The sequence below is a fragment of the Dendrobium catenatum genome, unplaced genomic scaffold (assembly GCF_001605985.2).
Source record: "Dendrobium catenatum unplaced genomic scaffold, ASM160598v2 fragScaff_scaffold_133, whole genome shotgun sequence".
Classification (NCBI taxonomy): Eukaryota; Viridiplantae; Streptophyta; class Magnoliopsida; order Asparagales; family Orchidaceae; genus Dendrobium; species Dendrobium catenatum.
Window position 1 is genome coordinate 7,983,815 of NW_021318595.1, and position 17,597 is coordinate 8,001,411.

General features: G+C 32.8%; 1 protein-coding gene across 1 annotated transcript in view; it reads left to right on the forward strand.

Moving 5' to 3' along the window:
- The first annotated feature begins 8,791 nt into the window (after positions 1-8,791).
- Positions 8,792-17,597, forward strand: part of LOC110101120 (haloacid dehalogenase-like hydrolase domain-containing protein 3) — an 11,750-nt gene continuing 2,944 nt past the window's right edge. The window contains exons 1-5 of the mRNA XM_020828902.2: positions 8,792-9,337; positions 9,537-9,643; positions 14,397-14,505; positions 14,595-14,756; positions 15,040-15,213. Of these exons, the coding sequence (XP_020684561.2) occupies positions 8,978-9,337; positions 9,537-9,643; positions 14,397-14,505; positions 14,595-14,756; positions 15,040-15,213 (912 nt within the window). The 5' untranslated portion in view covers positions 8,792-8,977. The remainder of the gene's footprint in view (positions 9,338-9,536; positions 9,644-14,396; positions 14,506-14,594; positions 14,757-15,039; positions 15,214-17,597) is intronic.

The window sequence follows — 17,597 nt, forward strand, 5'->3', positions numbered from 1 at the left end:
TACAGTAAAGCGCAGGTTACTATAGACAGAGAGAGACCGAACGCATCTCTCTGTCAGGTGACCTGATGCAATAATTTGCCCAAAGAGTGAGCTACTCACTTAGTAATCTTTTGTTCAAATCTTGTTCTTTTAGGCAATCTAGTACAATCTTAGTACATTTACTGAGATTTCTACTTGTTTTCTCTTGTTTCCTAATTATTTTTGCCAATAAAATACTAAATTTGTCTGTGAACAAATTTGAATTTAGTAAGATTATTATTATTTTTAATATACCACATGCATTGAAGGCACGTAGATGCTACTTGTATGTATGTGTGGGTCTGATGGTCTTTTCAAAGAGTAATGATATGGGCCGTATGGCCAATTCCTAAACCCCTTTTGTTTGTTATTGAATCCTTTGTAGATTTTGCTTTGATTTTATTCCAATCCTCCTTCTATAATGGGACTTGATTCTTTCTCCATTGATTTTATTCCAATCCTCCTTCTATAATAGGATGGCAACTTCTTCTCTTTCAAAGGATTGTCTAATGTCTCCTTTCGTGACTACCTTACTTAAGTGCTCTTTTGGCCAACCTGATGATTTATGTGTGAGGCCTACGAGATCTTTTAAATAAGTATTATCTCAAAACAAATCTTCTCTTTTCCCTTGATTTATCTTTTCTCTCTAATATTGTGGGGTTTAAAGGGTAATTTTGCTTTCTAATAAAGAAATTGAAAATCTAGCAGCTCTTTTTACTTTTTTCTTAACTGATAAACTCCCATTTAAGATATCTACATCTTAATACTATGATATCCCTCTTCTTTAATCTAAAACTTTCTAGTGAGCAATGGATGTCTTTTAAACATTAAACATGTTCTTTTTAAACTTTCAAAATATCAAGATTACGATAGTATAAGGTGTTTGTCAGTCAATCATATTATATCAATAATTGTTAAATTTAGCTTTTGAAATGGTCTCCTTTGATATTACGGAAGAATCCACAATTGTTCATATTTTCCTTTTTTTTCCTAATATGTATTTCCATCTAATTTATCATCCAATTCTTTATGTGATGGCTTCTATCTTTGGTTGTCCACTTCAAATTCATTAATAATTGGCTTCTTTTCTCATCTAGCTATTAAGTGTTTTAATTGAGTTGGATGTTTTATTAAATATCTTAACAAAATTTAGATTGATTCAAATAAATACGATTATTCTCAAAATATTGAGTTCATATATTTCTTATTATTTTGTCCCACAAAAAAATTCATGATTATAACGAATCAAAATGATTTATTTTATATTTTTATTTGAAAAAATAACTACAAAAGTTGGATCCAAATAAGGAAATGAATATTGATAATACTTCTATTAGTAATATTCCTATCACTAATAGGGCATGCATTAATTTTAGAATCAAGCTGTTAAATGTGTTGATGATGTGCCTCATAATGTTGCTCCTACTAACAATAGCTTGGAGGCTACCTTTGATGTTGTTGTTTTATCATTTGCCCCTCTTACTAAAAATACCAAATGTGATGTTCCTTCTAATAGTAGCAAATTTTGTAAAATGGTCGAGATTGGTCAACCCATTTGGGAAGACATCTCTAATAGATTTACTAGTGAATATGCTAATTCACTCTATTATTAATATTAAAGATATTCTATGATATGAGAAAACTAACAAACCTCCATTTGTATAGTTAACTCTTTGCTGGAGACATAATTCTCAACTTGTAAAATCTTTTGTTTTTAGAAGTTGACGAAGTCATCATGAAAAACACACCTATCAATCTTGTTGTAGAGCTTCAATTTTTAGTTTGTTAGAAGGATAAGCAACCTATGAATAACACATGGTTGACCCGCACTAAGACCATGTCTCCATAGTAGGTAAATTTTTTTTTAGAACTTTTCTCTACTGAGCATAGTTCAACTGAACTTTAGAGAGTTGATATACCACATTATGTGGATAATCCCACTGGATCCATTATATGAGAATAACAATAGCCCATGCTATCAAAAATCTATGAACATGAGCTTATTTCAAAGCTAATGTCAAGGTCCAATGATGAATTATTTAAATATTTTTTTATTAATTTTTCAAGATATCATTAAAAGCATGTATGATCGACCATCTTAATTAATGGCATGAAAGATAAAAACTTTAATGAAAGTATTGGAAATATCCTCTTTCAATAGTCATTTTTGTATTATCAATAGGTGTAAATATGTAACAAAATTTTTATTATTGAATAATTAATTTTGTTGAAGAATTAATATTCATTTATTTTTTACTTGGTGGCTACAAGAGTTGGTCTTTTTCATGTGAGATTAGGCGATTGTCTTTTTTATCTTAAGTTTATTACTCATATTTTCTAAACACATGCTCTCAGCCTTCTTTACACCTTTCTTTATATCCTAAGTCTCTTTTAAGATCAACAATCACCCAATCCAAGCCTCACAACCACTCAAATGCTACACATGACAAGACATGGACCTAGTATTATTTCGTTCCCCTCAATATTGACCTAAACTCCACCAAATATCAAAATTTACTCTAGCTAATAACATATCCTAAGAAAACCCTACATAAATATTTATAGTCATTTGTCCCATTTAAAATTCAATCCTTAAAGTGATATTCAAATTAATCCAAACTAGCCAAATCTAAACTATTCTTGGAATTCCTACAACTATAACCCTCCCAAACTTCACCATTCAACCAAAAACTTTGAAAAAGCTTTCTTAAATATTAAAAGAAAAATTTATAATTTGTTTAGCTCTTAATTTCACCGAATAGATACCTACCATCTTCAGTTGGTCTAATAATATATTTTATGACCCATTATATAGCATTCTTTTAATAATAAATTAATTGAGAATTTTTCCTTCTAGATTTGCAAAACACTGGCGCATGATTTATTTTGATCATGCTTCCTTTATTTTTTTTTTGCTTTTAAATCATGTTAAAAATTGAGCCTGTATCAATTTGAACTAGGACTTTTTTGCCACCTAACTGACCCTCCCGTTCCTCTCTTCGCACGCCGACAGCGCTGAACAAAGTAACATGCTGTGAAACTAAGCCAAATCTCGTACGCCTTTCCCTCCAATCATAAAAATCATGGGATTCACCAATCTGACATTGATTTTCCCACTCCCCTGCCTTCACTTCTCAATTTAAGAAGGGATGGGGGTTAGGGCATCGCTTATATCTAAATCTTCCTCTCTCTCGCAGCCGCCAAACCCTTGTTTCTATTATGTTCTTCCTCTTTTCTTGTAACAATAGCCTATAACAAGCTCCTCCTCCACGTGTGAGTTTAAACATTCTCATTTTCTCCTCTCCTTCCTCCTTTCTTCCTCTTTGTTCCCACGATATATAAATAAATGTTCTCTTTTGTGAAGTTTTTGCTAGACTTGGAGTTGCCTTGATATATTATTATAATGAATTTTAACTTGCTTTGGGAGGAGGTCTTATTTGAGTTTGATGTTTTATTTGATCAAATCTATATATTATTATATATCTTTTAGATATGTTATTAATCTAAAATTATTTGTGGAGTTTTCTTTTAGTTTTGGTCTCCATAAGGTGTCTTATTAGGTCATAGATTAGATTGCATTAATTGATAATTGATTTAATATTTTTGGTGTGATTGAATATATATTTGGATATTCACTGTTATACATTGAAGTACATGCTTCAAACTATTTGGATTCATTATTTATAGGACCTTTGAGTCATTGCTTTCATAGCTCTGTCATTTGATTATCTAGTAAGTTTGGATTTTTTGTGTTACTCACACAGAGATTAATAGTATATTTTATTTTAGTGTAAGCACACCCTTCCTTATTAAAGTGCATAAATTAATGTTATTCCTAATAGATTTTTAGTAACTGATTTTACTGCTAGTTCTGTTGTTATAAATGCTTTCATTGTATGCATATACTCATAAAGAATTAGCAAATTTCATAAATAGAATATTATTAATTTATTGATGCATAACCTCATATATATCAATTTTTATATTTTCATGTACATGCTCTAATTGAATGAAATAAATATTATCATTGGCAATTCGTATCTTATGAAAGAATATTTGTCATATTAAAATTGTATAATTTATTGAAAGATGCTTATGAAAATTTTAAAAAAATCATATGTTTTGGTGCATTAATATGTATGTCGGTAGAGCCCTATTGGTAATTAGCTATTGAGGGCAGATGAGCCCCCAAAGTAACGACTCTACAAGAAAGAAATAATTGGATTTTCTTGAATTGGTGTTTACCTTCCTGGTGATGGATATTTGATAAATCGGCTATAGTTATATGGATATGAATGTTTTAAGTATATAATTGAATATATTTGAAAATAATAAATGACTGATAAGTCATTTGTGGTATGATGATGCCCAACATGATCACTTTAGAATGACATTATGTGTGCATGAATTTATTATATGCAGTGGTTGCAGAGATGAGGATGCTTAGGTGGATGAGTTGGCTTTACCCTTAGAGATAGGATACAAAATGAGCATATATGTGAAAAGGTTGGAGTAGCCCTAGTGGAAGATAAGATTAGAGAGAGTCGCCTTAGATTGGTTGTTCACATAAAAATGTGGCCTTCCAATAAACCGGATAGGAAAGTAGATGTAATAAATTTGACTTTTGTTAAGAAATGTAGAGATAGACCTATAAAAACTTGGTTAGAACATATTAGACATGATCTTTTTTATTAGATTTAAACGAGAATTTGACTTTTAACATGACACAATAGAGAAAAAAGATTCATATAGCTAGCCCCCACGTAGTGGGATAAAGGCTTGATATTGTTGTTGTATAAGTTGTATTAGCATATTAAAATCTTGCATATGAATCGTAACATAATCCATAACTATTTTGATATAATGACTATAGGTTGTTATTTTTACTCTTTGGTTCTTCATACTACATGCACCATACCTTTGCCATTTATGATTTTATATATAAGAGTTATTTTTGATTTATCAAACACATCCATTGTCTCTTTTAACAGCTGGTCTTATAAGCGTATTTAATTAAGAGCAGAGTTATCACTAGTAGTCTAGTTTTGGTGTTTTATATTTTATAGTAGTTTATTATACTTTTGATTATGATGGTTGGATAGTTTCTTTCATATTATTTATTTTATCTATGTTCCTTTTGGCTTGGATCAGAATTATTGCAATTTAGATGTACTAATTATCTACATTTTTTTAATGAATGAACTTTTTAATTCACTTTCTCTATTTACTTTGGTATTTATATACCTTGTTCTATCACTTGTATATGCACGTTTGTCATTATGAATACAAAAAAAGTCTTTATATATCTTCATCGCATCCCGTATTGCCAGGGTGTACCAAATTCTGAACAGCGGGTTTAACAGATCCTAAAATACTAATGTTACTCCTTCCTTTCTCTTTCAAAATATGTTGATTGAAGATTCTTCATTTAAAATCTTAATTAGAAAGACTTTTTTTATTTAACATTGAGAGGCTTAGGGTATGGTCAAGATTTGGTTAAAATTGAAAAGACTTGAGTTATTTTAATATGGCAGAATAAGAACTACTTTAAATAATCATTTCAAAATATTAAAATTGCTAAAGGGGAGATCATTCTAAAAAAAAGAAAAAAAAATAATATATATATTCTTACGATAATTTTGGTCTTTAAAAGAAGCAACAATAATCTTTCTCCTCTTCATAATATGGACAAAATTTTATTGGAAACAAAAATGTTGGGCTAAACATTTATCAAAGATGATAAAAATACTAAGGTTTTGTTTGTGACAACTTTTTTTTACCTTCTAAAGCAGGGGCTTAGTATAAAAATTTCTTGAACTATAAATTTTTATACTAGAAAGCTGCTTTAGAAAGAAGTACAAAAGTTGTCTCAAATGAAGCTTAAATATTTTCATTCTTTGATTAATAAAAGAAGTTCTATATATATAGTATTCATTAAATTAAATTGGCTAATGGTAATTGAATTATTAATGATATTTCTACCATTTCCTTGGCTATTAATCAATTTACTTCTAACAAAAACAAGTATGAGAAACTTGTTAATAATCCTATTTGGATTCCCAAAATATTTTATGAGGAAGAAATTTCCTTCTTCTTTAGAAGTCCTTATAAGAAGGAATTATTTTTACTAGCTTTAGTATGGATTTGTTAAATATATAGCTATTATTGATAACATTTTATTGGCTTAAGAGTTTGTTCATGCTCTGAATATTAAAACATTTATTCATAATATCATTTTTAAACTAGATGTTACTAAGTTTATGATAATAAATTGAGAATTTCTTATATAATACTATCTCTTTTTGTATCAAGTGTAATGTTGACTTTTGCTAAAGAATTGCATTGAAAGTACTTGGTTTTCTATTTGATCAATGATAAGGCTCATGATTTTTCTAATCATCTCCTCATTTTTTATTTCAAGAAAAAAGAGAACTCAAGGCAACAATGAATCTCACTGGTGATTTATGATTCTTAAGAATAAAAAAACATCAATTCTAATTCTTAGAAATCTTAATTGTGCAACTTTTAACTCCTTAAATCATAGGTAAATTTCAACTTCTCTATTAGAATACTAGCGAATAGCAAGACAAATTAATTCTAGGAGTTCTACCTCATCAGCCTTTAAATCTAAGTTGAATAGGTGGGTTATTTTCAGTGCTTCAATTTTGCCTTGTTATTGGACGTGTCCATCTTATTGATGACAACTTTTGAACCAATGACGCTTAGTACCTTAGATGAACACAATCCAATTAATATATGCTTTTGATTTCTAGTAAGTCACATTAACTCAAATTTAGCTTGAATAGTTTTGGATATATATGTTGTAATCCTAACATCTAATTGAATCATTAATGTTAATGAACGATCGTATTGTACAATGTATATCGTATTGTATGATTTATTTCTATCTTAGAAACCCTAATTACCAGATAAATTAAGCAAGAATTTTTAAAAATGAATTTTGTACTAATTGTACTATATGATATTTGAAATCTTACGTAAATAATCCCCCATGATTAGTCAATTAAATCTAGGCTTATTAAATATGGCTAATCATATTATACGACCAAGATTGTATCATACGATTGACAGAGATGAAGTTTAGTCATCCCAGATATCATACTGGATGAAATCTTGATTTTTGAACTAATCACATAGTACGATATCTATAACATAATGTAAAAACTATTGATATTACTCTGACCGTATTATACTATGTGAATCATATCAAACAATCGATAGACACGGTTTCCAATTGTAGCCATGGTCATCCTGTACGAATAGAGAGAAATCAAAATAATTAGTTTGTACGAAGTTACGATCATATTGTATGATATGTTTATTGAAATTGAACAGTTTGTCTGAACAATTTTTCCCGTCGTATTAGATGGGTTGTGTTTTTTGAATTGATCGCAATGTACGAGTCTAAATCGTATTGTACAAATAGAGATGTCCAATTGAAAAATTAGAGTGTTTTGAAGCCTAATACTTAAGCAACCTTTTGAAGTCTTTTTCATAAGGACTTTGGCTATTAACGGAACTCTGAGGGAGATTTTTTCTTGAGAGCTTTGAGTTTAGAGAGGAAGAAGGTAAGGTTGCGTGTGAGGGAGGAGTGTTAGAGGTTACACATGGTTGCTCCAGGCAAGTTTGCACCTAACTTTCTCCTGTGGCCTTGGTGAGTTCTTAAATATTCTCTTGGGAGAGAAGCTTCAAAGTCAAGAGTTTGGGGTTCTCTATCTTCTCCAGGAGGGAGAAAGAATATAGTTCTTTGCCATCACCAGGATGGTAAAGAAGGATTTCAGGTTCTCTGTATTCTCCATAAGGGAGAAAAAAAGATTGTGGTTCTCTGCCTTCTTTAGGAAGGAGAAAAAGGATTCAAGGTCTGTTGTCGTCACCATGAGAGTGACATAGCTTCTGGTTCTCTGCCGCATCATGTTTGGTGGAAGTGATTCTTATGAAGGCTTCTCCGCCTTGCTGTGAGGGCTAAATGAGAGACAATATTGATTAGTGCAATACCCGAAGTGGAGGACTTTGGGGAATTGACGTAGGTTAATGTTGATCGAACTACTATAAAATCTCTAGTGTGCTATTTCTTATTTGCATTTTACTTTTCTGCATTTTTTATTTCTGCAATTTGAATTTACTACATGAATCTTATCATTTACTATCAAATGCAATTAGGTTAAAAATCATATCTTGATTGATAAACTTGTGCCTTAAAAATGAAAATTTTTTTAAACTCTAATTTGCTTCAGCATATGCTAAGTTACTTATTTAGAATTGTTTTCAAAATCTTTTTGTAGCAAGAAAATTTTTATTGTTGCAGTAATTTTTTTTTAGAAAAAATACCAATTCACCATCCTCTTGGTGCACCTCAAAATAATTCATTGATGTCTAACAATCTCTCTGAACTTTCAATATCCAAGTTATACTAAAAAAATTTAATTGAATATCAGCCATTTTCAAGTTTAATAAAAAAAATATTTAATAAGTTACTTATTGAAAAAAATATTTATGAATACATATAAATAAGTTAAATTATATTCACAATTTATTCATTAATTTTTAAATATATTTAATGTCTCTTCATAATTTTTTTTTGAGCAGGTGAGTATTGTTTTTTTACTGATGGCCCACAGTCAAATCTAAACTTATTGTTAATGTCCTTTTTATTTTTCGTTTCAAATTTCATGCAGCATAGTGGCATTTTAGTTATTACACTAAATATGCGTCGCAGACTTGGTTAATCTTTGAGCGTTATAATAATCGGATGACACGTCGCTTTTCATCCCTCGGCCATGTTGACGCCCGGAATCTCCACAGCCTCCATTAAAGAACAGAAGCTCGCTGATGAGCGAAACCGGAGAAGCGAACGAGGTGGTCTCACTACCCGAGAAAACGGCGCCGAGAACTGATTCTGTTGTTCAAGCGGTGTGCGGTGGATTCAGCGACCTGAAAGATGATGGCTAGGGTTGTGAGGCGTTCGATCTCGGCGGCATTCATGGTCTCGGAGAGGAGCTGGGCACCCCCGGCTCTTTCCTCCTCTTTCTCATCCTCTTCTCCTAATGGATGTTCTTGGTGCTTTGGATCTAAGACGGATCTCCATTTGCGCTTTTATTCTGCCGTGGCGGCTGCGGAGGAGGTGGCCGGCGGGCTTAGAGGGATGACGCTTAACGGCAGGCTTAGAAGCGAATGGGACTTATTGGGAGCGAAAGAGTACCTAGAGTATAGGAGATCTCTCTATGGGGAAATAACACACAAGGCGCTCCTCGTGGACGCCGTCGGCACTCTTCTCGTCCCCTCCCAGCCGATGGCACAAGTAAACTTCCTCATTTGATTATTATTTTTATTGATACGCTGTTTTTAACTCTACGAGACTTTTCTTTGATTTACTACTTTCTTTTTTCATTACTGTGATTGTTAGAATTTTTAAAACGTGCCAAGTAATGATCTCGACATTTCCCCTTTTTATAAGCACGATGGTATGAAGAAAATTATTTTATTGTTTTCTCTCTCAGATATACCGACAGTTTGGAGAGAAATACGGTGTGCAGTTCTCGGAGGATGAGATACTGAAAAGATATCGCTGGGCTTATGAGCAGCCGTGGGGCAGATCCAGGCTTAGGTATTGCCCATTTACGGTTTATATTTTGTTGGCTGAATTGTTTTCAATCAATGCAGCCTATCTTTGCCAGAGCTTGAGACCTTGATTATACGGCTGGCTGCCTGAATTTTTGATTAATTCGCTCAGTCTAAAATCGAGATTTTTGCGTCAATCCTTACGAAAACTGGGACGCTCGTATCTCTTTGACTTCTTACATAGTAATTTTTTTTTTGGGACATTTAGGCCAATTAAGACAAACTCACACACATTGCATAGGCAAGACTAGAACCCAAGATCTTGGTTGGTAGCCAAAGCTCCCAACCAATTGATAAGGTGAGCTGCGTATTGGCAACTTTGTTTTTATTTTTGTTCTAAGACCATGTCCAACCGAACTCCATATCATCGTATGCTGTCCGCCATTTGCTCCATTCGAACTCCAAATTGCATGCTAAATTCCGGTAGGTGAACAATACGACGCCAATATTGGGGTCGAACTATTCACCAATGCAAAAAAAAAAAAAAATCACTGCAGGATTTGCCAAAGAAGCGCGAAAGTGGAGAAAAGCGCGTCAAAGATGGTTACCTTCGTAGGAAGCACGCAAAAGAAAAAGAAATGACGTTTGATTGGAGAAAAATAACTGCATTTTGGAGTGGAAATGGGTTTTTCGGTTGGAGATGCCCTAAGTTGTTCCCTGTATTTGGATCCTCTCCATCTGTTTGTATGGGTAATGCTTTACTACAAAAAAATCAACGCATAAAAATAAAAAAATATTAAATATCATATTTCAGTCAATGCATCGTTTTAGTGTTTTATTTCTTATATTTGACTTGTTGACTTGTTGAACTCATGTGGTGATAGGAGAGAATACAAATCTCTCTTCGCCCTGGAGTATGGACTGTGGACTGCTAGAGTTTACAAAGCCTTCATTATTTGCTGCTGAATTCTGCAGGAAATGCTTCGAGCTAATGTTGTTATATTGATCTGTTTCTTCAACGCTTTATACTTGGCTTACATGATGTCTTTCCAATAACGATTTTCCCAAACCATCACAAATCTGTTAAAAGTTAATTTCGCTTTGTTTTATTGTTGATGAGTGTTATATTGTGCTTACTGTTACTAGAGTATTGGCATTTATTTTTAATTTTTTTAATCTTTTGTCAACTCCTAAACCCAGGCATAAGCGAGTATCAAACCCAAAGTCTTGACAATAATTTTTTAGACTTTTATCAATCTAATTAGTTGGCACCCACAGAGTAATGTTATTATTAGATTTTTAAGTCTTTAAAGTTAACTTTTTGTTAGCATCGATCGTATAGGATTTTTTCTGTTTACTGTTAGCAATCATTTTTATATGATTGCTCCTTGCTCGTTTAATATGGGTATCAATTTAAAATAAATAAGCTGGTTCTTGACGAAGGAAAATATTTTCATCTCATGATCAGACAACTTGTACAATTGACTCTGTTGAACCTTCAGTTTTTTCTATTTGCTTTTTATGTGAAGGAAGTGGAAATTTTCTAATTCAAATTCTTTTGTGCATTTGAAAGTACTGCCTTGCTGGGTACGTGGCAAACATAACACTACTAGTTTTATCTTTTACTTATAATAATTAATCCACCATTGTTCTCCTTATTGATTATGATGATGGTTGTGAATCAGTTTCATTTGTGTGTAGTTTTATGTGTCTTGGGTGCACCTAACCTATTATTTGCTGATAGCCTTTTTTGGGAGTGAATTGATAGTATTTGTTCTTCGCTCTTCGTGTTTGTTTTTATACTCCTATTTATTTTATCAAAACGAGTGAATAGATGGAGTATCATGATTTAGCTTGAAGGGAATGATGACCCTTTTTGGTATTTCTTATTTGCTTTTTGATTCCTAGAAATAGGAAATTTTAGCTTCCAATATCAACATTGGCTTAATTCAGTCATCTATGTGAAGTTTTTATTATAGCACTTTGTCTATATTTATTGATCGTTGCAAATGACTATGTACCACACGAGTACCATTGTTAATCCTAATATTAACTAAGGTAGGTCAAGCTTTCAAGTCCTTCGTATCCATTTCTTGGTATTTGAAATGAATGCTGCATATCACTTGTAAATGGTGGAATTTTATTGTTCCCAAGAAATTGAGAGATCGACAAACATTCAAGGTGTTTAAGATAGAGAATAAGACAAAATAGTAGATTGAAGTTACTTTGTTAGCGAGCTGAGAAATAAAATAGCACAAGAAGAAGATAAGAATTTATAGTTGTAGGTCTGCAAACCTGCGTTCACTGTTATGGTGATCAAGAAAAAATATACACTGTATTGATAACTAAAATACATTCAAGAGATTCTATTATAGTGTTTGGAGAGCTTTCCCTAAAGCACTGTGAAAGGATGAGAAGGAGAAGAAATAAATACAATTAGGAGAAGTTACATTCGAGAGAAGTGCAACTTTATATCATAATATCATATGGGAGGAAAAACAAAGAAAAGCAATACAAGTGGCATTCAGGTTTTTTGTGAAAGATGGGATAGAGGATTTAGCTGTAGACTTTAGAGAGAATCTCTTAAGCTATAAACCTCAATGTTCAACTTGAATGTTGGTGATGAAGGCGAATGAGAATTCTCAGGTGGCATTTGGAGATCCTGATAGTTGAATGGAGAAAATCTAAAAATTTACAGGCGAGCAGGTAGACTAGAATCAGTTGTCGTTGGATGAACTAATCATGGGATTTTCTTAATGTTTTAATTTGTAGACTTATTATTAGGATAGGCTAGTGGTATTTGATAATAATGATGGTCAGATGATGTCAGTACATTGATTGAATAAAGGGTGAGTTGGCATCCTTTTCATGTATGATGGAGCAAAAAATTCAGGATTTAGACTATAAGAAAAGTGACAGCACTTTGTTTTGATTAATCATGGGTTTAATATTTCGCTTGAGTAGCGGGTTATAACATCAATAATTGGTTGTTGGAATCTATCTAAATGGTGTGATGAGGAAAGGTCCTTTGGAGAGCACATCGGTTGAGAAAAGCATGCTTGTAGAGTTGCAGTAGAAGTCAGGAAGGTTTCTGATAGAAGCTAAGAGGATCATAAGAAAATCTCTCTTGAGGAGACCTCCCTTGAGGAATTCTTAATTACTCTCAAGTGGAACTCTAGAGAGACTCCTAAGAGCAATCTCAAGGACTCCCGAGAGGACCCATTGAGACACCTCACTTAAGTAAAGTTTATGTTGATGTGATATTATCATGTTAAGGCTTGGTCTTATGTTGTTAGCCTCATAATGAGCACAAAAGGTAGAAATTGCATTAGATTTTTGGGTAATCTTTTAAATTTATATTATGCCCCCTTATTTTGGGGAGCTATTAGTGCAACACATAAGGACTCAAAATTTGTTGTGTTTCTTCAACCCACCAAACTTCAAACTTCAAAGAAACAATCTTTTTTTATCAAACAATCATGAAGCACTCAAGGCAAGATCTCCTCAGCCATTTGAGGTTTGGAAGCTTCAATAAACTAGGACATTGCTATTGCCATTGTTGTAGCAATGGCAAGGACAGTATGCTATCCTTCCCCTAGCATTTCACGTGGTAGATTTGAACTTCGAAGCATCTAAGATTGATGATGAGAGGATTGCAATAGAATATGGGATTTAAAAGTTGATGAGGTCCAGCGTGAGGGCGAAATTGCGCCATTTGTCAGGTTCATGGCAACAATTACCACCAATCTAAGTCTAGGTAGCTTGAGGAGCAACAAGGAGGAAGAAATAGTTGAGCTATAATAAGTTGACGTCCTTTTGCTGACAGAGGATGAGCATGCAAGAGAAGATGTTGGAGGTAAGTTTGAAGAAGAGGAGCAGGTGAATGAGTGAGAAGGTGAAGAAGTCTGTTCTTGAGAAAGAAAAGTTCAGGCTTTTTCTAACATTGTCGCCGAGGTTTCTAGTGATGATGACTTGAGCGAAAAAGTGGAGAAGCTACAAGATGCAATGGCTCTAATAGCGATGGAGCTCCAAATATTAGTTGGAAATAAATCATTATTTCCATCAAGGATTATAATTTAGAAGTTAGAAGTACTAACAATGTATCCAAAATTGTCAAACCTAACAGATAATTACAGACTTGCACTGATGATACAGAATTGATGGTATGAATGCTAGCTTCTTTATGTGCCATTGCAACCCTTTGATTACAGTTATATATATAACTTGGAAGAGTCTATCATGACACGTAAGATTTAGGTTTAAGAACTACATTTTATGTGTTATTATTTTTAAAACTTCTTAATTATATTTGACTTTTACTTACTCATTTCATTTAATTTGAATATCTTATATTTTAATTATGTGATATTATATATATTTTGCTATATTGTGCCACTGATATTATTGAATTATTGGTGCATTATTCATTTTTTATGTGATTTAGAATTTTTTTTTAAATGGTGCACATCATACCTTTGTCAATGCATTATAGACAACACGGTACAATATATTAATTTTTTTATCTAAATCAATATGAACAAATGGAGAATAAAAATTCATAAAGTATTTAGATAAGACTAATAATAATATGGTGATATTCATTACTTGTTGATGCGTCGGATGCCGCCCACCATGTCAAAACTGTCTAAATATTATAGTTTTGTTGTATATTTCATTCCTTGTCTTCTAATTAGACCAAAGTATGTGCTTTAGAGGTGTTATATGGTAAACTGTGTAGAATAATAATTCTTTCAGCCTTGTTTACATTTTTCTTCTCTTTGGTTTACAAACAATTGCAGATATGTTGATGATGGGAGGCCCTTTTGGCAATTCATTGTCGCTTCCTCCACAGGTTGTTCAGATTCCCAATATTTTGAAGAACTTTATCAATACTATACTACTGACAAGGCAGGTCTTTTTCATCTTTCAGTCTTGTGGATATATTACTAATATTTTATCTTCAAGTGATGCTTATTTAGTTATTTATTTAATTTTAGGCATGGCACCTTTGCGATCCTGATGCAGAAAAGGTCTTTGAAGCTGTTAGAGAAGCTGGGGTGAAAGTAGCTGTTGTTTCAAATTTTGACACTAGATTACGACCTCTACTAAGGGCTCTTAAGTGTGATCACTGGTTTGATGCTGTTGCTGTCTCTGCGGAGGTAAGTGACATATCTCAATTTATTGTTTTTTTTTCTCTTACGCCACCTCAACAACTTGATCTTAATGTCATATTATAATGTTTTTGTTTTTGCGATATTTGGCTCGTGTAAATACATGGTTAATTCAAGTGAAAACTTGGGTTAATTTGATCTCGCTTTGTACCCTGCAAAACTAGCATGGTTTCTTCCGAAATATGATGCTGATCTCATAGTAGTTTTTAAATTTAATTTACTTTCAAATAAACTTGTTCTCGTTTGTGTACTTTTCTTTTAACAATAATAGGTAGCAGCAGAGAAGCCAAACCCGACCATATTTATCAGGGCATGTGAGCTATTAGGAGTGAAACCAGAAGATGCTGTGCATGTAGGTGATGATAGGAGGAACGACATATGGGGTGCTAGGGATGCTGGCTGCGATGCTTGGCTTTGGGGAAGCGATGTCCACTCTTTTAAAGAGGTACTTTATATTAAATCTCTTGATGAACTTGTGCTGCTTCCAGTTCCTTTTCTTTGATAAGGAGCCACTAGATGGTATTCTGAAAGGCCTCATTAATCTTATATATTTTACTAATAGCTGTGTTATTAATAAATTAATTCATTCTTTTTTTTTTTGTTTTTTGAAATATACATATTCATAAATTCTCATATTGTATTAAAAAAGTATTTAACCACACATTTCAGAAAAAACTTAGTACTTTTAAGATTTATATAAATCTAAAACATACCTGATATAATTGACAAAGTGAGCAATAGTTAGTGATTTTGATATACATATAATGGGGTCATTTGGAAAATATACTCTTATCTTGTGTTAAAGAGAAATATCCCCTAAAGTCTATTTTGGATGAAAAGGCCTTTTATGTATTTTATGAGTGATCTTCCCTCATCTAGACTCAAACGGTAGAACTTTTTCGTTGCTCGGATGTCCTGATCAAGGCATCTTCTGTATGGCTCGTCGTGCCATACTAATATTTTTTAAATGCCTTTAGCAAACATCGCTTCCTTATTTGAAGTAGAATGCATTCATTGACCCTTGCAATTTCAACAATCCTTTAGGATGGAAAAAGGAGATTGGTTTGATAGTTGTGTTTAAACAAAAGATTTGAGCATTAGATTAGAACCCTAGGTTTGAAAATGAACTTTTGACGATGATAAGAGGTTCAAGCTAAAGTTTGAATAAGGTTCATACCACATAATATATGTTTGAATCTTGTTCAAACCTAAATATTGTTTGAATAATTTAGACCTGAGGTTTGATTATTATAATCAAACTAAAGTTTGAAACAAAGATTTGAACCTTGATCATATATAGAAACCAGATTTGAATATTGGTTTCAACAACGAAATTAGGTTTGAGCAAGGTAATGCTATTCTTGGAGTAATGTAATCAAGTATTATTAAATCTTGTGATAGTATAATTAAGTGTTGATTTAATTCTTGGAGCTATGTAATTAAGTGCTAAATTAGTTTTTTTTTTTTTTTTCGTTCTATTATATGTTGCTGCGTGAGGTTCTTGTTCGAGCACAATTCAAGCACAATTTGAACCTAGTTCGAACAAAAAACTAATGCACTAGACATATTAACATAGTTTTGGATCTTTTGGAGCTTAACAAAAATAATTCCTAATCAAAATGAAAAGCATTGCAACATATAATATAATCAATCACCAATACAACACTCAACTTTATTGATCCAAGAATTAATACAACACATAATAATGTTATCACAAAAATTATGACCACTTAATTACATTACTCCTGGAATTAGATTAAATAGAGCCAATCATTGACATTATTTTAAACAAAGTTACCTGACAGATCATTACCAAACTCAAATGCTAACCTTTTACATCAAATAGAATTATGCTAACAATTTTACAACTATGACAAAGTATTGGTTAAAAGTCTAAATGATGTAGGAACATCATAGCTATTATTAAGCTTAAGGACTAGCATACCTTTAATATTCTAGATAGTTCTATTTTGTTCAATAAATAGCTAGCTAATGTAAGAGAGTGGGACATTATTGATGAAATATATTTCTCCTTGAAGCTTTTAAGCTTGTGTTCTTGATGTGAAACCAACATGCGCAGGAGCTCATTATGAAATTTTAAGAATAAATTGGCAATGTAATTCCATTCAATAGCTTATTGCAATAATCAAGGAATTTCAATAAAGAACCTTAGTCTTCAACTAGCTTAGGCGAAAAAGTACACATAGATTAGCCAAAACTACTAGGTAACCAAAGATAGTAGCAATACCAAAAGCTATTAATCAACAATCCGCAACTTAGTAATGAGAATTATCACCTTGGGGATGGATCACTCAACTACACTTGGATTAGCGGAAGAAGGTCTTTAGTATACCCAACGATGCCACGAAGACGGTTGCAACCCCAACGGCCTTGAACCACGGAGAGGTTGACGGTGGAGAGGACGGCTCGCAAGAGTAGGAACCACCCGATCCAAATAATTTCCGGTGTAGAACGAAAAAGGAGAGGATCTCCTCTCCAAAAATCTGAGACAAATTTTGATTTCTTTGCCCACAACCTGAGAAGAGTCTTGATCTTGCAAAACAGCAGCTTTGTGACTTCAAGTGGCTGTGAAAACACTGCCAGTTGCTGGAATGCTCTGGCTGCAACTTTAGACGGCAGAAAATTCCAACATATGAGTGAATTTGGGTGGAGATTTGTGGAGGGAAATTAGCACATGAGCCATGGGGGGTTTCCGGCCAGCAGGGGAGAGCAACAGGCAATCTTTCCAAAGCGATTTGCTCAACTTATGGAAAGCTTTCAAACATCCAGCAATAAAGGGGAAGGGGGAGTGGCGGGATAGGGATGTGG